General features: G+C 42.5%; 1 protein-coding gene across 1 annotated transcript in view; it reads right to left on the bottom strand.

The window, feature by feature from the left end:
• Nucleotides 1-1,913: 1,913 nt before the first annotated feature.
• Nucleotides 1,914-24,211, bottom strand: part of GTSE1 (G2 and S-phase expressed 1) — a 160,353-nt gene continuing 138,055 nt past the window's right edge. The window contains exon 12 of the mRNA XM_053716605.1: nucleotides 1,914-2,836. Coding sequence (XP_053572580.1) covers nucleotides 2,747-2,836 — 90 coding nt within the window. The 3' untranslated portion in view covers nucleotides 1,914-2,746. The remainder of the gene's footprint in view (nucleotides 2,837-24,211) is intronic.

Raw genomic sequence — 24,211 nt, 5'->3', positions numbered from 1 at the left:
TGACGCAGTATCAGACATGGCTCTATTATTATCAGCGCACTCTGTTCTTATTCCAGAGTGATCTCGTTTACCTCTAAATTCTGGCAGTTTAGATAGTACTTCAGTCATAACATTAGCCATGTCTTGCAAAGTGATTTGTATGGGCCGCCCTGATGTACTTGGCGCCACAATATCACGCACCTCCTGAGCGGGAGGGGAAGGTACTGACACGTGAGGAGAGTTAGTCGGCATAACTTCCCCTTCGTTGTCTGGTGATATATTTTTCAAATATAAAGTTTGACTTTTATTCAAAGTAACATCTATACATTGAGTGCACAAATTTCTATTGGGCTCCACATTGGCCTTTAAACATATTGAACAAACAGCTTCATCTGTGTCAGACATGTTTAAACAGACTAGCAATAACACTAGCAAGCTTGGAAAAAAACTTTTAAATAAATTTACAAGCTATATAAACAACGCTACTGCGCCTTTAAGAAACAAAAATGTGACAGTTGAATTAACGATGAACCAAATATGTTAAAACAACCAAATTTTAACAGAAAATGTACAAAGTTAGCAGAGAATTGCACCCACAAGCAAAAAGATGATTAACCCCTTAATACCCAAAACGGATAACAGTTGAAATAATAAACGTTTTTTATCACAGTCAAACACACTGTCACAGATCTGCTGTGACTGATTACCTCCCTCAAAACTAGTTTTGGAGACCCCTGGGCTCTGTAGAGACGTCCTGGATCATGGAGGAAGAAACAGGAAGACTGACTAAATTTTTACTGCGCAATAAAGCGCTAAAATAGGCCCCTCCCACTCATATTACAACAGTGGGGAAGCTCAGTAAACTGTTTTTATTCAGAAACAAATGACAGCCATGTGGAAAAATCATGCCCATAAAGTTTTATCACCAAGTAACTCAGAAAAAACGTTTAACATGCCAGTAAAACGTTTTTAAAAATGAAAATTATGAAGTGTTATTAATAAGCCTGCTGCTAGTCGCTTTCACTGCAGTGCAGGCTCAAATATTACTTTAATATAGACAGTATTTTCTTAGTGAAATTCCATTCCCCAGAAATACCTCAGAGTATACATACATATCAGCCTGATACCAGTCGCTACTACTGCATTTAAGGCTGCACTTACATTACATCGGTATTAGCAGTATTTTCTCAGTCAATTCCATTCCTTAGAAAATAATATACTGCACATACCTCCTTGCAGGTGGGCCCTGCATGCTATCCCCTGTTCTGAAGTTACCTCACTCCTCAGAATGGCAGAGAACAGCAAGTGGATCTTAGTTACGACCGCTAAGATCATAGACAAACTCAGGTAGATTCTTCTTCTAATGCTGCCTGAGAAGAACCACCACACTCCGGTGCCGTTTAAAATAAACTTTTGATTGAAGAAATAAAAAACTAAGTTTAACACACCACAGTCCTCTCACACGTCCTATCTATTAGTTAGGTGCAAGAGAATGACTGGGTATGACGTAGAGGGGAGGAGCTATATAGCAGCTCTGCTTGGGTGATCCTCTTGCACTTCCTGTTAGGGAGGAGATATAATCCCATAAGTAATGGATGACCCGTGGACTGACTACACTTAACAGGAGAAATAGGATTTTCTAAAGGTTTGCAAAGAGATAAATAGAAAACTAGTTGAAATTGTGGTCATTGGACCATAATGGTAGCACCCATTACTTTAAGAAACTAGAGTATTTTATATAGACACTAAACCTTTACGCTTATTTTCAATATTTAAACTAATAGAATATTATGTACGTGTATTTTTACAAAGGCTAATCTTTGATTTGAATACATCATTACGGATAGCATGTTAGCATTTAACATCCCTTTAAAGGGCACCTTGTTTTGTATCCCATGCATTTCAGAGGCTGTTTTATAAAGAACTGAAAACCATTATGTTAAATATCTTTAATTATACAATTATACAAGATCATTAAACACATCATTAAAATGTACAATTCAAGGACAGATTATTTTTTGGTAACATTTTATGTAAAACTTGTTTTTTTACTTTTTTTTTAGACTTTTTTTTCCCCACCTTGGATAAATATTTTAGGTCCTGACGTACCCCATTTTTAACATTTACATTAAAAAAAAAAAAAAAAAGGAAGACGGGCTCACTTTTTTCCCACAGCAACCCCTTATGCATTTTCCTCACATTCTCCATCATGGTGATAAAAGGAAATTGTCTTCATTGTGAAACAGGAGAAGCTTTCATTTAAACAGAAAAAAAATACATGCATCTCCTCAGCCATCTTAAAATTGTTTGTACAGAAATGTTATATGGCAGGAGAACAAAATAAGTCTTATGTACAAGTATAATTAACTGCAGGCCACAGTGCCTTCGTGTAGCACATATTATATAATTTGAGTCTCACTTTAGCAGGTACCAGTCTTAAAATATTTAGTTTCCACACAGCCCTTGTTTCTCAAACTCAATCTGGAGTGTATCGCTTCCATCTACAATATCTGTGAATTCACTTGTGGGCTTTTCATGTGCAGTCCAGAGAAGATTTGTCACCAAAACAACCAACTCCATAGCTGAACCTCCAGTACTGGGTGCAGAAAGAGGTGAAGACTTTAAACAGTCCACTAGACTTCCAGGTAATATTTAACACAATTTAAAAAATGATCTTTTGCAAATCTTAATGCATGTAAAGGAAAAGTTAATTTGTTTTACAGAAACAAAAATATAAAATAGCTTGAAACAAAGAGGAGGAAAATGCTTAAAACATCAGCAGAGGAGAATTTACAGCCATGTTTTCCTTGTTCACAGTGGGGCTCAGCATAATCAAAGGAGAACCGAAATCTATTAGCTGGAGAGAAAAAAAAAAAAAAAGTACAAGTTACTAGGCAATACCACACTAGTTAAAGTGATAGAATCAAATAAAGGAGCTTTCTACATGAAGTATCTTACACTTCATGAATGAAAGTTCCCTTTATTTGTTTCAATAGTAAATCCTAGGGTTTGTAAAACGCTAGGATTTACTTTCACGATTGAAGAAGATGCGGGCAGAAGAACGGCACCATCGCTATATGTTAAATATTTGACAAAGCGTCATTTAAAAATGTCATGAATTAAAGTTCCCCTGTTTTGAATACTTTTTATATACTGTGCAGCCCAATCGTTAAGACTGGCAAACTTCTATAGTAAAGTATTTTAAATTGCAAACTTAAGTTTACAATATCTAGATGGCAAAACTTAAAGGGATAGGAAAGTCAAAATGAAACTTGCATGATTTAGATAGAGCATGTCATGTTAAGACACTTAAATTGCCTTCTATTTTCAAATATGCTTTGTTCTCTTGGTATCCATTGTTAAAAATATGCATGTATCCTACACTAGTGGGAGCTAGCTGGTGATTGGTGCCTGCACACATTTGGCTCTTGTGACTGGCTAACTAGATGTGTTCAGCTAGCTGACAGTAGTGCAATGCTATTCCTTCAAAGGATAACGAGAATGAAGCAAATTCGATAATAGAAGTAGATTGGAAAGTTGTTTAAAATGGTATGTTCTATCCAAATCATGAGACAATTTTGGAATTTCCAGCCCCTTTTACATAAATTCCCCTACATAACTACCAGTCACAGGGTATGCACATTATATTGTAGTGATCAAATTCCATTCACCCCAAGGAGCAAACAATTCATTTATAGAGCCGTTGTATATGTAGGGCTATAACTATGGCTCCTAAAATCTTACCATGGAATCTTCTCTCCCAACCTACAACATATTACATATAAGTTCATACAAAATCCCTTGCACATATATTAGGGTTGCACCGATAATAGTATTAGTACTGATACCAAGTACTTGCATCAGTACTTAAACCGATACCTCCAGATCTTACCCATACTCCATCTCGTGGTATTTTTCCAAACTTCATGTTCCCATTTCATTTTAAGCTGGAGTGAAGATTTAACTAAAAAATGTTCACTTCTGTTCTGCCATTACAAATTGCGGTTATTTGCATTATACGTCAGAGCAGTGCTCCAAAAGTTGCACCTATACAGCTGAAGCCTACCTGGGAGAGATCACTGTACCTCATTTAAACAAACCCCTGAAGTACTGGGCAGTTAATAAACAGATTTAATGCCCCAAAAATATATTTCTGCCCCATTCAGTAGTGTGGAGAGTGAAAAACTGTTCAGCTTAACGTCAAATGTCCTTACTGATAAAAAAAGACTTGTAGCTGAACATGCAGAGATGCTTATGTTCCTTAAGAACTTGCCACTAACTTTTGAAAAAACAAAATTATGCTTACTTGATAATTTCATTTCCATCGAGGGGAGTCCACGGCTTCATTCATTACTAGTGGGAATTAAGAACCTGGTCACCAGGAGGAGGCAAAGACACCCCAGGCAAAGGCTTAAATACCTCCCCCACTTCCCTCATCCCCCAGTCATTCTGCCAAGGGAACCAGGAACAGTAGGGGAAATATCAGGGTATAAATGGTGCCAGAAGATTAATTTAGGTCCGCCCATCGGAGAAACGGGCGGGAGCCGTGGACTCTCCTCCCCTCGATGGAAATAAAATTATCAGGTAAGCATAATTTACGTTTTCCATCTAAAGGGGAGGAGAGTAGACGGCTTAATTCATTACTATTGGGAACATATACCCAAGCTCTAGAGGACATTGGATAAAACTGGGTGGGTAAAAATGTGGACCCTATTTTGAGGGCACCACAGCCTGCCAAACCTCTCTCCCAAAAACAGCTTCCGCAGAAGAGAAAACGTCAAATTTGTAAAACTTTGTAAAAGTGTGTAAGGAGGACCAGGTAGCCACATTACAAATCTGCTCCATAGAGGCCTCATTCTTGAAGGCCCAAGACTTAAGCCATACCTCTAGTTGAATGAGCCGTGATCTTCTAAAGAGGCTTATGTCCCGCTGTCTCATAAGCCAAGCGAATCAAGCTCCTCAACCAAAAAGACAAAGAAGTAGCAGAGGCCCTTTGCGCTTCCCAGAATACACCACAAAAGGAAATGTAGACTGTCTGAAATCCTTTGTGGCCTGAAGATAAAACTTCAAGACACAAACCACATCCAGGTTATGAAGTAACCTCTCCATTGAAGAAGGGTTAAGACACAAAGAAGGAACCACTATTTCCTGATTGATGTTCCGGTTAGACACCACCTTGGGGAGAAACCCCAACCCAGTGCGAAGGACTAAGTTTAAGCTTTAAGGCGGAGGCGACCTTCTAAAGACAGGCCTGATTCTAGACAGGTCCTGAACAAAGGATTGGATGTCAGGGAGCTCAGCGAGTCTCCTATGCAACAAGGCTGATAAAGCCGAAATCTGTCCCTTTAAGGAACGGCAAGACTTTCTCCAAACCATCTTGGAGAAAGGACAGAATCCTGGCTAACTTCACCTTATGCCAAGGTTATCCATGCTTCTCACACCAGGACAAGTCCTCCACACCTTATGGTAGATGCGACGAATGACTGGCTTCCTTGCATGAATTAGAGTATCAATCACACTTTCTGAAAAGCCTCTCTTGGCTAAGACTAGGCACTCAATCTCCACGCAGTCAGTCTCAGAATCTAGACTTAGGATGTTGAAAGGGGTCCTGTGACAGGAGATCCCCGTGACAGGAGATCCCTGCGACAGGGTAACCTCCACGGCGGAGAGGATGACATCCCCACCAGATCCGCAAACCACGTCCTCCGTGGCCACGAAGCTGCAATCAGAATGGCCAAAGGCTTGCTCCTGTTTGATGCATGCCACTACACGAGGTAAAAGTGGTAACGGTTAAAAAAAAATGTAAGCTAGGCTGAATCCCCAAGGAACCGCTAAGGCATCAGCGCTGCCTGGGGATCCCTGGACCTCGACCCGTATCAAGGTAGCTTGCAATGGAGTCTGGACGCCATGAGATCTATCTCTGGCGTTCCCCATCTGAGACAAATCTCCGCAAACACCTCGGGGTGAAGAGACCATTTCCCTGGATGGAAGGATTGTCTGCTGAGAAAGTCCACTTCCCAGTTCTCCACACGTGGAATGTGAATCACTCGAGCAGTCGTGTGACTCCTCCCACTCCAGAATCCGAGACGCCTCCCTCATCGTGAGGAAGCTCCTCATACCCCCCTGATGGTTGATGTAGGGCATCGAGGTAATGTTGTCGGTCTGGAATCTGATGAAACTGACCGACCCCAGGGAAGGCCATGCCTTCAGAGCATTGTAAATTGCTTGTAGTTCCAGGATGTTGATCGGAAGGAGAGAGACTCCTCCCTGGACCACTTTCCTTTTGCCATCCTGGCACCCCAAAAAGCTCCCATCCCGTCAGACTGGCGTCCGTGGTCACAATCTCCCAAGACGGTCTGAGGAAGGATGTCCCCATGGACAGCTGCTCCGGACGAATCCACCAAGAGAGGGAGTTCCGAGTCCAAGCATCCATGGATATCAGCTGTGATAGATCTGAATGATCGCCGTTCCCCTATATCAACATGCACAATTGAAGAGGTCCGAGATGGAACCTGGCAAATGGGATGACATCTATGCTTGACATCATGAGACCGGTCACCTCCATACATTGAGCCACCGATGGGCTTGTGGAGGACTGAAGGGCAAGACAGGTGGACACAAGCTTCCTGCGTCGCTGATCTGTGAGAAATATTTTCATGGCCATAGAGTCTATTATCGTGCCCAGGAACTCCATCCTGTGCTTCCAACCATGAGATTGGAGCAAAAGAAGAAGAGACTCTGCAAGGCTGAGCGACGGCGCCTGAACCAGGATGTCGTCCAGGTACGGAGCAACCGCAAGCAGCGCCCCCAGAACCTTCGTGAAGACACTCGGGGCCATCGCCAGACCAAACTGAAGGGCCACAAACTGGAAGTGTTGGTTCAGAAATGCAAATCTTAGGAACCTTAAGTGGTCCCTGTGAAATGGCACATGAAGGTAAGCGTCCTTCAAGTCTACAGTTGTCATGAACTGTGCCTCTTGAACTAGGGGCAGAATAGATCTGATAGTTTCCATTTTGAATGATGGAACACTCAGAAACCTGTTTAAACACTTTAGGTCCAGAATCGGATGGAATGTGCCCTCCTTCTTTGGAACCACAAAAAAGGTTAGAATAGTACCCTAAACCCCTTTCTGCTAGGTGTAATGGTACAATAACCCAGAGAGGCGACATCTCTCACACACTCTAGAAAGACCTCTCTTCTCTGGTCTTGAAGACAGGTTTAACAGGAGGAATCTTCCCTGAGGCGGATGGGATCTGAACCCTATCCTGTAAACCCTGGGAGACAACTTCTAGAACCCAAGGGTCATGAACGCCCTGCAACCATGCGTCTGAGAATAGAGATAATCTGCCCCCTACATGATCCGGAAACCGGTCTGGGGCTGCCCCTTCATGACGATTTTGTCTCGGCAGGCTTCTTGCTCTGCTTAGACTTGTTCACACCAATATGTCGCAGCTCCAGCGACCACCGCAACAGCCGCTGCTGGCTGAAAAACAAACCCTGTGTGCTGAAACATCTTTCTCAACATGTTTTCTAGCTTTTTATCCACGGGTTCTTTATTCCCCTCGAGGATAGTTAGTCGTTTAGTCGTCCACTTCACGACTGTAGAGATAGCCCCATCCACCTTAGGGATGGTCCCCCACAGCTCAAGCTGAGAGTCCGGAACAGGGAACAGTTTTTTTTAAAAGAAAGGGTAAGAGACAAACCTAATCACTCCTATTCATTCTTAATATTTGTCATCTTAACAGGAAAGTCTGAGGCACTACCCTGTCCTCGTATACCTTGTCAAGCTTAGGAATCACAGGTTCCTCTGGGATCTTGGCTTCCAGGACCCTCAGAGTAGCAAGCACCTGCTGCAGCACGTGCAAATTCTCCATCCTAAATCTATAACCAGGCTCCTCCGCAGCCGGAGGTTTAGATGAAGCAGACTACGACCCAGAAGGGGCCTCCTCCGAAGAGTTGGAGTGGGCCTCGTCATCGTATAGAGCCTCTGGATCTTCCATCTGCGTAGACAAACCCTGGACTGGGCCGCCATGATACACCCTACGCTTGCGCTTAGCAGAACGTGGTAAGGCATGGATCACCTTCGAAACCGCCAATTCCAGTTAGTCCGCAAAGTCTGACGGCCAACGAATCTCTCCCAAAGGAGTAACGGTTGGACCCCAGGCGTTGCATGTGCAATCGGAGAATGTAGGGAACGCACCTCACAGGACGAAGAACCCTCAGAGTTGGACGGCTCAGTAGTACTAGACATCGTTTACATTTAGATGTTGTAACTTTATCAAGGCATGTAGAACATTGTTGAGCAGGCTGATCTACCAGAACCACCTTACAAAAAACCACAGGAATGAGACTTTAACGCGTCAGAGTCCTCCATAGCTTGCACTTTTGATCAGACCAACTAATCTACAAAAAAGGCAACATTATACTGCCAATGGCCAGGGCACTCTCCACCTCCTAGAACCCGGACCACAGAAACCTGTTTTGTTGCGCAGGAGACGTAAAGCGAAGGAGAGATAGGCACAACCAGTCACATGGAGTGCCTGACAGGACCACCCCTGCACTAGGGAAAAACACGCCAAAAATGGCCGCACAAGATTCCCGCAAATAACCTGAAAGTTCCACACATTACCAGAGCCTCATCTCGCACATAACGCAGCAATGACACAAACAATATGTATAACCACACCCCCCCCTGTTCAATAATCCCCCTTCCAGGAATATTAGCCCTTGAATCTGTAAAGATAAAAAGAGGCGCCACACAGTGACCCTGTCTTCTATGTTATCAGTAAGAAAAATGAATCTATCTACCCAGAATCTATGCCGTGGAACAGGAACACTGCCCTTCAAGTGTGACAGGTTAGTAGCCTAGCTCCTGACATGGACTAGAGTGTAGAAAGCAGGCAGCGAAACTCGTCAACGCCGATTGCTTGTGGAGCTGTTAGAGTCGGGATGGTTTCGCAGAAAGACTCTCCCTGCATCTCCGGACTCTAATTTTCGCCCAGGCCCCCACTGAGAGAGTGACATGACTACTTAAAACTCCAGTTCCAATGCGAAGTGTACTACCCTCCATAAGAGACTACTCCAAAACTCCGGCACATTGCTGCCATCCCCCTGTGACGAAAGGCAAAGAAAGACTGGGGGATGAGTGAAGTAGGGGAGGTATTTAAGCCTTTGGCTGGGGTGTCTTTGCCTCCACCTGGTGGCCAGGTTCTTAATTCCAAATAGTAATGAATGACGCTGTGGACTCTCCTCCCTTTAGATGGAAATGTATTCTAATTGCTAGATTGCCTGTTATACTGCTTGTTCTCATCTTGCACAATTATGCTCAAAACATACTGTACTCTGAGGAACATCCTTAGCTTATATAATTGCAGGAAGAGTATTCATAGGACAAATTAAGTTAATTCCTATGAACACTCATCCTACAATTATAGGACTAGATTTAGATTACATTTGATTTACCAATGCTCTGTTCACTTTTCCAACTCTTAGACTTTAATGGAGTTGAACATGTAATGAGAACATTGGTAAAGCTTACCAGTCAATGTAATCTATGCCATAGTGTTGTATCCTATGATTAAACAGTGCACTGTTATATTTTTTTACTGTATTGCACTTTTGGTTGGTTGTGATTTTACATTTGTTTATTATTATTAATATTTAATTGTAATATTTTTAAACCTGTTCTGTGAAATTTCTACAAATTTTTACAACTTTGTGACAAGCAAATAAAACTTATTTCATGTCTGTAGCAGTTCTTCATAATTATAAAGAAGCTATCTTAAATCAGTCTATTGTTCTTGAGAATGTCACATGACATTGGGAAAAAAAAAAGTATCGTTAATTGGTATCGGCAAGCATTTAAAAAAAAAAAAAATCGGATCGGTACTTTTATTAGTCAAAAAAAAAACAAAAAAAAACACAAGTGTATCAGTGCAAACCTAAAATTTTTTAAAATACATTTTACAGCTGCTCTGGGCTATATATTAAGCAAACAACCTATATAAATACTGATCACCCAACAGAACCATAGGAATATGGTATAAAGCCAGGGAGGGCTTTCTAAAGAGGCATTTAATCACCTTCACCACAGAACTAGATAAGAACCAGCATTGTGAAATAGTGGAGTCCAATCATTTAAGTGGTTTGATTTCCTAATAGTGGTTAAAAGGGACAGTTTACCCTATATTTTTTCCACTTTAATTTGTTTCCAATTATCCATTTTACCTGCTGGAGTGTATTAAACAGTTTACAAATAGCTCCTTTTACTTTATTTCATTATTTGAAATAGCTGTTTTTTTCCGTGTTAATCCTACCTATTCTGAAAGTTTTAATACTTAAGTTAAGAAAACCTGTTTAAACAGCCAGCAGAAGAAATTGCACTCCCATTAGGAGGTAGGAGATAAGCAACAAAAACATAATTTATGCTTATCTGATAAATTTATTTCTCTTGTAGTGTATCCAGTCCACGGATCATCCATTACTTATGGGATATTCTCCTTCCCAACAGGAAGTTGCAAGAGTTCACCCACAGCAGAGCTGCTACATAGCTCCTCCCCTAACTGCCATATCCAGTCATTCGACCGAAAACATGCAGAGAAAGGAAAAACCATAGGGTGCAGTGGTGACTGTAGTTTAAATGAAAAAATTACCTGCCTTAAAATGACAGGGCGGGCCGTGGACTGGATACACTACAAGAGAAATAAATTTATCAGGTAAGCATAAAACAGAATTTATGCTTACCTGATAAATTACTTTCTCCAACGGTGTGTCCAGTCCACGGCGTCATCCTTACTTGTGGGATATTCTCTTCCCCAACAGGAAATGGCAAAGAGTCCCAGCAAAGCTGGTCACATGATCCCTCCTAGGCTCTGCCCACCCCAGTCATTCGACCGACGGACAGGAGGAAATATATATAGGAGAAACCATATGATACCGTGGTGACTGTAGTTAGAGAAAATAATTCATCAGACCTGATTAAAAAACCAGGGCGGGCCGTGGACCGGACACACCGTTGGAGAAAGTAATTTATCAGGTAAGCATAAATTCTGTTATCTCCAACATAGGTGTGTCCGGTCCACGGCGTCATCCTTACTTGTGGGAACCAATACCAAAGCTTTAGGACACGGATGAAGTGAGGGAGCAAATCAGGTCACCTAAACGGAAGGAACCACAGCTTGCAAAACCTTTCTCCCAAAAATAGCCTCCGAAGAAGCAAAAGTATCAAATTTGTAAAATTTGGCAAAAGTGTGCAGTGAAGACCAAGTCGCTGCCTTACATATCTGGTCAACAGAAGCCTCGTTCTTGAAGGCCCATGTGGAAGCCACAGCCCTAGTGGAGTGAGCTGTGATTCTTTCAGGAGGCTGCCGTCCGGCAGTCTCATAAGCCAATCGGATGATGCTTTTAAGCCAAAAGGAAAGAGAGGTAGAAGTCGCTTTTTGACCTCTCCTTTTACCAGAATAAACAACAAACAAGGAAGATGTTTGTCTGAAATCTTTAGTAGCCTCTAAATAGAACTTTAGAGCACGGACAATGTCCAAATTGTGTAACAAACGTTCCTTCTTTGAAACTGGATTCGGACACAAAGAAGGTACAACTATCTCCTGGTTAATATTTTTGTTAGAAACAACTTTAGGAAGAAAACCAGGCTTAGTACGCAAAACCACCTTATCTGCATGGAACACCAGATAAGGAGGATTACACTGCAGAGCAGATAACTCTGAAACTCTTCTAGCAGAAGAAATTGCAACCAAAAACAAAACTTTCCAAGATAGTAACTTAATATCTATGGAATGTAAGGGTTCAAACGGAACCCCTTGAAGAACTGAAAGAACTAGATTTAGACTCCAGGGAGGAGTCAAAGGTCTGTAAACAAGCTTGATCCTAACCAGAGCCTGAACAAATGCTTGAACATCTGGCACAGCTGCCAGTCTTTTGTGTAGTAAGACAGATAAAGCAGAGATCTGTCCCTTTAGGGAACTTGCAGATAATCCTTTCTCCAAACCTTCTTGAAGAAAGGAGAGAATCTTAGGAATTTTTATCTTATTCCATGGGAATCCTTTGGATTCACACCAACAGATATATTTTTTCCATATTTTATGGTAAATTTTTCTAGTTACAGGTTTTCTGGCCTGAACCAGAGTATCTATCACCAAATCTGAAAACCCACGCTTTGATAGAATCAAGCGTTCAATCTCCAAGCCGTCAGTTGGAGGGAGACCAGATTTGGGTGTTCGAATGGACCTTGAACAAGAAGGTCCTGTCTCAAAGGTAGCTTCCATGGTGGAGCCGATGACATATTCACCAGGTCTGCATACCAAGTCCTGCGTGGCCACGCAGGAGCTATCAAGATCACCGAGGCCCTCTCCTGATTGATCCTGGGTACCAGCCTGGGAATGAGAGGAAACGGTGGGAATACGTAAGCTAGGTTGAAAGTCCAAGGTGCTACTAGTGCATCTACTAGAGTCGCCTTGGGATCCCTGGATCTGGACCCGTAGCAAGGAACCTTGAAGTTCTGACAAGACGCCATCAGATCCATGTCTGGAATGCCCCATAATTGAGTTATTTGGGCAAAGATTTCCGGATGGAGTTCCCACTCCCCCGGATGAAAACATAATTTATGCTTACCTGATAAATTTATTTCTCTTGTAGTGTATCCAGTCCACGGATCATCCATTACTTATGGGATATTAACTCCTCCCCAACAGGAAGTGCAAGAGGATTCACCCAGCAGAGCTGCTATATAGCTCCTCCCCTAACTGCCATTACCAGTCATTCGACCGAAAACATGCAGAGAAAGGAAAACCATAGGGTGCAGTGGTGACTGTAGTTTAATGGAAAAATTACCTGCCTTAAAGTGACAGGGCGGGCCGTGGACTGGATACACTACAAGAGAAATAAATTTATCAGGTAAGCATAAATTATGTTTTCTCTTGTTAAGTGTATCCAGTCCACGGATCATCCATTACTTATGGGATACCAATACCAAAGCTAAAGTACACGGATGACGGGAGGGACAGGCAGGCTCTTTATACGGAAGGAACCACTGCCTGAAGAACCTTCAATTTGTAAAATTTGGAAAAAGTATGAAGAGAAGACCAAGTTGCAGCCTTGCAAATCTGTTCAACAGAAGCCTCATTCTTAAAGGCCCAAGTGGAAGCCACAGCTCTAGTAGAATGTGCTGTAATTCTTTCAGGAGGCTGCTGTCCAGCAGTCTCATAGGCTAACCGTATTATGCTACGAAGCCAAAAGGAGAGAGAGGTAGCCGAAGCTTTTTGACCTCTCCTCTGACCAGAATAAACGACAAACAGGGAAGACGTTTGTCGAAAATCCTTAGTTGTCTGTAGATAAAATTTCAGGGCACGGACTACATCTAGATTGTGTAGCAGACGTTCCTTTTTCGAAGAAGGATTAGGACACAAAGATGGAACCACAATCTCTTGATTGATATTCCTGTTAGTGATCACCTTAGGTAGGAACCCAGGTTTAGTACGCAGAACTACCTTGTCTGAATGAAAAATCAGATAAGGAGAATCACAATGTAAGGCAGATAACTCAGAGACTCTTCGAGCCGAGGAAATCGCCATTAAAAACAGAACTTTCCAAGATAACAACTTGATATCAATGGAATGAAGGGGTTCAAACGGAACCCCCTGTAAAACATTAAGAACTAAGTTCAAACTCCATGGTGGAGCAACAGTTTTAAACACAGGCTTGATCCTAGCTAAAGCCTGACAAAAAGCTTGAACGTCCGGAACTTCTGACAGACGTTTGTGTAAAAGAATGGACAGAGCTGAAATCTGTCCCTTTAAGGAACTAGCGGATAAACCCTTTTCTAAACCTTCTTGTAGAAAAGACAATATCCTCGGAATCCTAACCTTACTCCATGAGTAACTCTTGGATTCGCACCAATATAAGTATTTGCGCCATATCTTATGGTAAATCTTTCTGGTAACAGGCTTCCTAGTCTGTATTTAAGGTATCAATAACTGACTCAGAAAAACCACGTTTTGATAAAATCAAGCGTTCAATTTCCAAGCAGTCAGCTTCAGAGAAATTAGATTTTGATGTTTGAAGGGACCCTGGATCAGAAGGTCCTGTTTCAGAGGTAGCGACCAAGGTGGACAGGATGACATGTCCACTAGATCTGCATACCAAGTCCTGCGTGGCCATGCAGGCGCTATTAGAATCACTGATGCTCTCTCCTGTTTGATTCTGGCAATCAATCGAGGAAGCATCGGGAAGGGTGGAAACACATAAGCCATCCCGAAGGTCCAAGGTGCTGTCAAAGCATCTATCAGAACCGCTCCCGGATCCCTGGATCTGGACCCGTAACGAGGAAGCTTGGCGTTCTGTCGAGACGCCATGAGATCTATCTCTGGTTTGCCCCAACGTCGAAGTATTTGGGCAAAGACCTCCGGATGAAGTTCCCACTCCCCCGGATGAAAAGTCTGACGACTTAAGAAATCCGCCTCCCAGTTCTCCACTCCCGGGATGTGGATTGCTGACAGGTGGCAAGAGTGAGACTCTGCCCAGCGAATTATTTTTGATACTTCCATCATTGCTAGGGAGCTTCTTGTCCCTCCCTGATGGTTGATGTAAGCTACAGTCGTGATGTTGTCCGACTGAAACCTGATGAACCCCCGAGTTGTTAACTGGGGCCAAGCCAGAAGGGCATTGAGAACTGCTCTCAATTCCAGAATGTTTATTGGTAGGAGACTCTCCTCCTGATTCCATTGTCCCTGAGCCTTCAGAGAATTCCAGACAGCGCCCCAACCTAGTAGGCTGGCGTCTGTTGTTAGAATTGTCCAGTCCGGCCTGCTGAATGGCATCCCCCTGGACAGATGTGGCCGAGAAAGCCACCATAGAAGAGAATTTCTGGTCTCTTGATCCAGATTCAGAGTAGGGGACAAGTCTGAGTAATCCCCATTCCACTGACTTAGCATGCACAATTGCAGCGGTCTGAGATGTAGGCGTGCAAAGGGTACTATGTCCATTGCTGCTACCATTAAGCCGAACACCTCCATGCATTGAGCTACTGACGGGTGTTGAATGGAATGAAGGACACGGCATGCATTTTGAAGCTTTGTTAACCTGTCTTCTGTCAGGTAAATCTTCATTTCTACAGAATCTATAAGAGTCCCCAAGAAGGGAACTCTTGTGAGTGGAAAGAGAGAACTCTTCTTTTCGTTCACCTTCCATCCATGCGACCTTAGAAATGCCAGTACTAACTCTGTATGAGACTTGGCAGTTTGAAAGCTTGAAGCTTGTATCAGAATGTCGTCTAGGTACGGAGCTACCTCAATTCCTCGCGGTCTTAGTACCGCCAGAAGAGCACCCAGAACCTTTGTGAAGATTCTCGGAGCCGTAGCCAATCCGAATGGAAGAGCTACAAACTGGTAATGCCTGTCTAGAAAGGCAAACCTTAGATACCGGTAAAGATCTTTGTGAATCGGTATGTGAAGGTAAGCATCCTTTAAATCCACTGTGGTCATGTACTGACCCTTTTGGATCATGGGTAAAATTGTCCGAATAGTTTCCATTTTGAACGATGGAACTCTTAGGAATTTGTTTAGGATCTTTAAATCCAAGATTGGCCTGAAAGTTCCCTCTTTTTTGGGAACCACAAACAGATTTGAGTAAAACCCTTGTCCTTGTTCCGACCGCGGAACCGGATGGATCACTCCCATTAATAAAAGATCTTGTACGCAGCGTAGAAACGCCTCTTTCTTTATTTGGTTTGTTGACAACCTTGACAGATGAAATCTCCCTCTTGGGGGAGAGAATTTGAAGTCTAGAAGGTATCCCTGAGATATGATCTCTAACGCCCAGGGATCCTGGACATCTCTTGCCCAAGCCTGGGCGAAGAGAGAAAGTCTGCCCCCCACTAGATCCGTTCCCGGATCGGGGGCCCTCGATTCATGCTGTCTTAGGGGCAGCAGCAGGTTTCCTGGCCTGCTTGCCCTTGTTCCAGGACTGGTTAGGTCTCCAGCCTTGTCTGTAGCGAGCAACAGCTCCTTCCTGTTTTGGTGCAGAGTAAGTTGATGCTGCTCCTGCTTTGAAATTACGAAAGGAACGAAAATTAGACTGTCTAGCCTTAGGTTTGGCTCTGTCTTGAGACAGGGCATGGCCTTTACCTCCTGTAATGTCAGCGATAATTTCTTTCAACCCGGGCCCGAATAAGGTCTGCCCTTTGAAAGGTATATTAAGCAATTTAGATTTAGAAGTAACGTCAGCTGACCAGGATTTTAGCCACAGTGCTCTGCGTGCCTGAATGGCGAATCCGGAATTCTTAGCCGTAAGTTTAGTTAAATGTACTACGGCATCTGAAATAAATGAGTTAGCTAACTTAAGGGCTTTAAGCTTGTGTGTAATCTCATCTAATGGAGCTGATTCAAGTGTCTCTTCCAGAGACTCAAACCAAAATGCTGCTGCAGCCGTGACAGGCGCAATGCATGCAAGAGGTTGCAATATAAAACCTTGTTGAACAAACATTTTCTTAAGGTAACCCTCTAACTTTTTATCCATTGGATCTGAAAAGGCACAGCTATCCTCCACCGGGATAGTGGTACGCTTAGCTAAAGTAGAAACTGCTCCCTCCACCTTAGGGACCGTTTGCCATAAGTCCCGTGTGGTGGCGTCTATTGGAAACATCTTTCTAAATATCGGAGGGGGTGAGAACGGCACACCGGGTCTATCCCACTCCTTAGTAACAATTTCAGTAAGTCTCTTAGGTATAGGAAAAACGTCAGTACTCGCCGGTACCGCAAAATATTTATCCAACCTACACATTTTCTCTGGTATTGCAACTGTGTTACAATCATTCAGAGCCGCTAACACCTCCCCTAGTAATACACGGAGGTTTTCCAGCTTAAATTTAAAATTTGAAATATCTGAATCCAGTTTGTTTGGATCAGAACCGTCACCCGCAGAATGAAGCTCTCCGTCCTCATGTTCTGCAAATTGTGACGCAGTGTCTGACATGGCCCTAATATTATCAGCGCACTCTGTTCTCACCCCAGAGTGATCACGCTTACCTCTTAGTTCTGGTAATTTAGCCAAAACTTCAGTCATAACAGTAGCCATATCCTGTAATGTGATTTGTAATGGCCGCCCAGATGTACTCGGCGCTACAATATCACGCACCTCCCGAGCGGGAGATGCAGGTACTGACACGTGAGGCGAGTTAGTCGGCATAACTCTCCCCTCGTTGTTTGGTGAAATGTGTTCAATTTGTACAGATTGACTTTTATTAAAGTAGCATCAATGCAGTTAGTACATAAATTTCTATTGGGCTCCACTTTGGCTTTAGCACATATAGCACAGATATCTTCCTCTGAATCAGACATGTTTAACACACTAGCAAATAAACTAGCAACTTGGAAATACTTTTCAAGTAATTTACTATAATATGAAAACGTACTGTGCCTATAAGAAGCACAGAAAAAGTTATGACAGTTGAAAATTAATAAACTGAAAAGTTATAGCATCAAATCTTTGTAAAAAACACAATTTTAGCAAAGGATTGCTCCCATTAGCAAAGGATAACTAACCCTGATAGCTAACAGTGAGAGAGATCAGTAAACTGTCATAAATTAAATAAAACGACTGCCAAGTGGAAAAAAATAGTGCCCAAAACATTTTTTCACCCAGTACCTCAGAAAATTAAACGATTTTACATGCCAGCAAAAAACGTTTAACATTAATAAATTGAGTGTTATTAAAAAGCCTGTTGCTAGTCCCTGCAAATTAGGCTAAAGTTTTATGCATACAGTATAATTCCAGTGAAGTGCCATTCCCCAGAATACTGAAGTGTAAAATATACATACATGACAGCCTGATACCAGTTGCTGCTACTGCATTTAAGGCTGAGTTTACATTATATCGGTATGGCAGAATTTTCTCATCAATTCCATTGTCAGAAAATAATAAGCTGCTACATACCTCTTTGCAGATTAATCTGCCCGCTGTCCCCTGATCTGAAGTTTACCTCTCCTCAGATGGCCGAGAAACAGCAATATGATCTTAACTACTCCGGCTAAAATCATAGAAAAACTCAGGTAGATTCTTCTTCAAATTCTACCAGAGAAGGAATAACACACTCCGGTGCTATTATAAAATAACAAACTTTTGATTGAAGGTATGAAACTAAGTATAATCACCACAGTCCTCTCACACATCCTATCTATTCGTTGGGTGCAAGAGAATGACTGGTAATGGCAGTTAGGGGAGGAGCTATATAGCAGCTCTGCTGGGTGAATCCTCTTGCACTTCCTGTTGGGGAGGAGTTAATATCCCATAAGTAATGGATGATCCGTGGACTGGATACACTTAACAAGAGAAATGTCTGACGACTCAGAAAATCCGCTTCCCAATTTTCCACTCCTGGGATGTGGATCGCAGACAAGTGGCAGGAGTGATCCATTGAATTATTTTGGTCACTTCTTTCATCGCTAGGGAACTCTTTGTTCCCCCTTGATGATTGATATAAGCTACAGTCGTCATGTTGTCTGATTGGAACCTTATGAATTTGGCCTTTGCTAGTTGAGGCCAAGCTCTGAGAGCATTGAATATCGCTCTCAGTTCCAGAATGTTTATCGGGAGAAGAGACTCTTCCCGAGACCATAGACCCTGAGCTTTCAGGGATTCCCAGACCGCACCCCAGCCCACTAGACTGGCGTCGGTCGTGACAATGACCCACTCTGGCCTGCGGAAGCTCATTCCCTGGGACAGATGGTCCAGGGTCAGCCACCAACGGAGTGAATCTCTGGTCTTTTGATCTACTTGAATCATTGGAGACAAGTCTGTATAATCCCCATTCCACTGTTTGAGCATGCACAGTTGTAATGGTCTTAGATGAATTCGTGCAAAAGGAACTATGTCCATTGTTGCAACCATCAATCCTATTACTTCCATGCACTGCGCTATGGAAGGACGAGGAACAGAATGAAGCACTTGACAAGAGCTTAGAAGTTTTGATTTTCTGACCTCTGTCAGAAAAATCCTCATTTCTAAGGAATCTATTATTGTTCCCAAGAAGGGAACTCTTGTTGACGGGGACAGAGAACTCTTTTCTTTGTTCACTTTCCATCCGTGAGATGTGAGAAAGGCTAGAACGATGTCCGTATGAGCCTTTGCCTTTGACAGGGACGACGCTTGTATTAGAATGTCGTCCAAGGTACTACTGCAATGCCCCTTGGTCTTAGAACCGCTAGAAGGGACCCTAGCACCTTTGTGAAAATCCTTGGAGCAGTGGCTAATCCGAATGGAAGAGCCACAAACTGGTAATGTTTGTCCAGAAAAGCGAACCTTAGGAACTGATGATGTTCCTTGTGGATAGGGATATGTAGGTACGCATCCTTTAGATCCACGGTCGTCATAAATTGACTTTCCTGGATGGTGGGTAGAATCGTTCGAATAGTTTCCATTTTGAACGATGGTACCCTGAGAAATTTGTTTAGGATCTTCAAATCCAAAATTGGTCTGAACGTTCCCTCTTTTTTGGGAACTACGAACAGATTGGAATAAAATCCCATTCCTTGTTCCTTTATTGGAACTGGGTGTATCACTCCCATCTTTAACAGGTCTTCTACACAATGTAAGAATGCCTGTCTCTTTATTTGGTTTGAGGATAAGTGAGACTTGTGGAACCTTCCCCTTGGGGGTAGTTCCTTGAATTCCAGGAGATAACCTTGAGAAACTATTTCTAGCGCCCAAGGATCCTGAACATCTCTTGCCCAAGCCTGAGCAAAGAGAGAGAGTCTGCCCCCCACCAGATCCGGTCCCGGATCGGGGGCTACTCCTTCATGCTGTCTTGTTAGCAGTGGCAGGCTTCTTGGCCTGCTTACCTTTGTTCCAGCCTTGCATTGGTTTCCAGGCTGGTTTGGGTTGTGAGGCATTACCCTCTTGCTTAGAGGATGCAGAATTAGAAGCTGGTCCATTTCTGCGAAAGGGACTAAAAACAGAATTTATGCTTACCTGATAAATTACTTTCTCCAACGGTGTGTCCGGTCCACGGCGTCATCCTTACTTGTGGGATATTCTCCTCCCCAACAGGAAATGGCAAAGAGCCCAGCAAAGCTGGTCACATGATCCCTCCTAGGCTCCGCCTTCCCCAGTCATTCGACCGACGTAAAGGAGGAATATGCATAGAAGAAATCATATGACACCGTGGTGACTGTAGTTAGAGAAAATAATTCATCAGACCTGATTAAAAAACCAGGGCGGGCCGTGGACCGGACACACCGTTGGAGAAAGTAATTTATCAGGTAAGCATAAATTCTGTTTTCTCCAACATAGGTGTGTCCGGTCCACGGCGTCATCCTTACTTGTGGGAACCAATACCAAAGCTTTAGGACACGGATGATGGGAGGGAGCAAATCAGGTCACCTAGATGGAAGGCACCACGGCTTGCAAAACCTCTCTCCCAAAAACAGCCTCCGAAGAAGCAAAAGTATCAAATTTGTAAAATTTGGCAAAAGTGTGCAGTGAAGACCAAGTCGCTGCCTTACATATCTGATCAACAGAAGCCTCGTTCTTGAAGGCCCATGTGGAAGCCACAGCCCTAGTGGAGTGAGCTGTGATTCTTTCAGGAGGCTGCCGTCCGGCAGTCTCATAAGCCAATCGGATGATGCTTTTAAGCCAAAAAGAGAGAGAGGTAGAAGTTGCTTTTTGACCTCTCCTTTTACCAGAATAAACAACAAACAAGGAAGATGTTTGTCTGAAATCCTTTGTAGCCTCTAAATAGAATTTTAGAGCACGAACTACATCCAAATTGTGCAACAAACGTTCCTTCTTTGAAACTGGATTCGGACACAAAGAAGGCACAACTATCTCCTGGTTAATATTTTTGTTAGAAACAACTTTCGGAAGAAAACCAGGTTTAGTACGCAAAACCACCTTATCTGCATGGAACACCAGATAAGGAGGAAAACACTGCAGAGCAGATAACTCTGAAACTCTTCTAGCAGAAGAAATTGCAACCAAAAACAAAACTTTCCAAGATAATAACTTAATATCTACGGAATGTAAGGGTTCAAACGGAACCCCTTGAAGAACTGAAAGAACTAAATTGAGACTCCAAGGAGGAGTCAAAGGTTTGTAAACAGGCTTGATTCTAACCAGAGCCTGAACAAAAGCTTGAACATCTGGCACAGCCGCCAGCTTTTTGTGAAGTAAAACAGATAAAGCAGAAATCTGTCCCTTCAAAGAACTTGCAGATAATCCTTTCTCCAAACCCTCTTGTAGAAAGGATAGAATCTTAGGAATTTTTATCTTGTTTGTCACATTCATCACATATATTTAAATGGAGAGGAACCTTGGCTTCCGAACATACAGAACATCGTCTATCTGATGGTTCAGACATGTTAATAGGCATAAACTTGATAACAAAGCACAAAAAACGTTTTAAAATAAAACCGTTACTGTCACTTTAAATTTTAAACAGAACACACTATTACTGAATATGTGAAAAAGTATGAAGGAATTGTTCAAAATTCACCAAAATTTCACCACAGTGTCTTAAAGCCTTAAAAGTATTGCACACCAAATTTGAAAGCTTTAACTCTTAAAATAACGGAACCGGAGCCGTTTTTACATTTAACCCCTATACAGTCCCTGGTATCTGCTTTGCTGAGACCCAACCAAGCCCAGAGGGGAATACGATACCAAATGACGCCTTCAATAAGCTTTTTCAGTGGATCTGAGCTCCTCACACATGCATCTGCATGCCTTGCTTCTCAAAAACAACTGCGCATTAGTGGCGCGAAAATGAGGCTCTGCCTATGACTAGAAAAGGCCCCCAGTGAAAAAGGTGTCCAATACAGTGCCTGCCGTTTTTTTAACACAATTCCCAAGATTAAAATAACTCTTCAAAGTTATAAACCATTAAATATGCTTATAAAGTAATCGTTTTAGCCCAGAAAAATGTCTACCAGTCTTTAAAGCCCTTGTGAAGCCCTTTATTCTTATATTTAAAACTAAGAAAATGGCTTAACGGATCCCATAGGGAAAATGACAGCTTCCAGCATTACCAAGTCTTGTTAGAAATGTGTCATATCTCAAGCAGCAAAGTCTGCCCACTGTTTCCCCCAACTGAAGTTACTTCATCTCAACAGTCCTGTGTGGAAACAGCCATCGATTTTAGTAACGGTTGCTAAAATCATCTTCCTCATACAAACAGAAATCTTCATCTCTTTTCTGTTTCAGAGTAAATAGTACATACCAGCACTATTTTAAAATAACAAACTCTAAGCCATCTCCGTGGAGATGTTGCCTGTGCAACGGCAAAGAGAATGACTGGGGAAGGCGGAGCCTAGGAGGGATCATGTGACCAGCTTTGCTGGGCTCTTTGCCATTTCCTGTTGGGGAGGAGAATATCCCACAAGTAAGGATGACGCCGTGGACCGGACACACCTATGTTGGAGAAATTAGGCTTATTTTTAGCCTTAAAAGACCTATCCTGTGGAAGGGCGTGGCCCTTTCCCCCAGTGATGTCTGAAATAATCTCTTTCAAATCAGGTCCAAATAAAATTTTACCTTTGAAAGGAATGTTAAGTAATTTTGTCTTGGATGACACATCCGCTGACCAAGACTTTAGCCAAAGCGCTCTGCGCGCCACAATAGCAAACCCTGAATTTTTCGCCGCTAATTTTGCTAATTGCAAAGCGGCATCTAAAATAAAAGAGTTAGCCAATTTAAGTGCGTGAACTCTGTCCATAACCTCCCCATATGGAGTTTCTCTACTGAGCGACTTTTCTAGTTCCTCGAACCAGAACCACGCTGCCGTAGTGACAGGAACAATGCATGAAATTGGTTGTAGAAGGTAGCCTTGCTGTACAAAAATCTTTTTAAGCAAACCATCCAATTTTTTATCCATAGGATCTTTGAAAGCACAACTATCTTCGATAGGAATAGTAGTGCGTTTGTTTAGAGTAGAAACTGCCCCCTCGACCTTGGGGACTGTCTGCCATAAGTCCTTTCTGGGGTCGACCATAGGAAATAATTTCTTAAATATAGGGGGAGGAACAAAAGGTATGCCGGGCTTTTCCCACTCTTTATTTATTATGTCCGCCACCCGCTTGGGTATAGGAAAAGCGTCAGGGGACACCGGAACCTCTAGGAACCTGTCCATCTTGCATAATTTCTCTGGAATGACCAAATTGTCACAATCATCCAGAGTAGATAACACCTCCTTAAGCAGTGCGCTGAGATGTTCTAATTTAAATTTAAATGTCACAACATCAGGTTCAGCTTGATGAGAAATTTTTCCTGAATCTGAAATTTCTCCCTCAGACAAAACCTCCCTCATGGCCCCTTCAGATTGGTGTGAGGGTATGACAGAACAATTATCATCAGCGTCCTCTTGCTCTTCAGTGTTTAAAACAGAGCAATCGCGCTTTCTCTGATAAGTAGGCATTTTGGATAAAAGATTTGCTATGGAGTTATCCATTACAGCCGTTAATTGTTGCATGGTAATAAGTATTGGCGCACTAGATGTACTAGGGGCCTCCTGTGTGGGCATAACTGGTGTAGACACAGTAGGAGATGATGTAGTATCATGTTTACTCCCCTCATTTGAGGAATCATCTTGGGCAATATCATTATTTGTGGCAGTACTGTCCTTACTTTGTTTGGACGCTATGGCACAATTATCACATAAATTTAAATGGGGAGACACATTGGCTTTCATACATATAGAACATAGCTTATCTGAAGGTATAGACATGTTAAACAGGCTTAAACTTGTCAACAATGCACAAAAAACGTTTTAAAATAAAACCGTTACTGTCACTTTAAATTTCAAACAGAAAACACTTTATTACTGAATATGTGAAAAAGTATGAAGGAATTGTTCAAAAATTACCAAATTTTCACCACAGTGTCTTAAAGCATTAAAAGTATTGCACACCAAATTTCAGAGCTTTAACCCTTAAAATAACGGAACCGGGGCCGTTTTTCAATTTAACCCCTATACAGTCCCAGATACAGTCTTTGCTAAGACCCAACCAAGCCCTGAGGGGAATACAATACCAAATGACGCCTTCTAAAAAGCTTTTTCAGAGATTCTTAGATCCACACACATGCATCTGCATGCCCTGTTCTCAAAAAACAACTGTGCATTAATGGCGCGAAAATGAGGCTCAGTCTATGACTAGAAAGGCCCCCTGACTGAAAAAGGTGTCCAATACAGTGCCTGCCGTTTTATAAACGTTCCCCAAGATTATAAATGTCA

Source organism: Bombina bombina, chromosome 6 (genome assembly GCF_027579735.1).
Source record: "Bombina bombina isolate aBomBom1 chromosome 6, aBomBom1.pri, whole genome shotgun sequence".
NCBI classification, from domain to species: Eukaryota; Metazoa; Chordata; class Amphibia; order Anura; family Bombinatoridae; genus Bombina; species Bombina bombina.
Note: the sequence above shows the minus strand (reverse complement) of the source record. Positions and strands in the feature narration are given on the sequence as shown.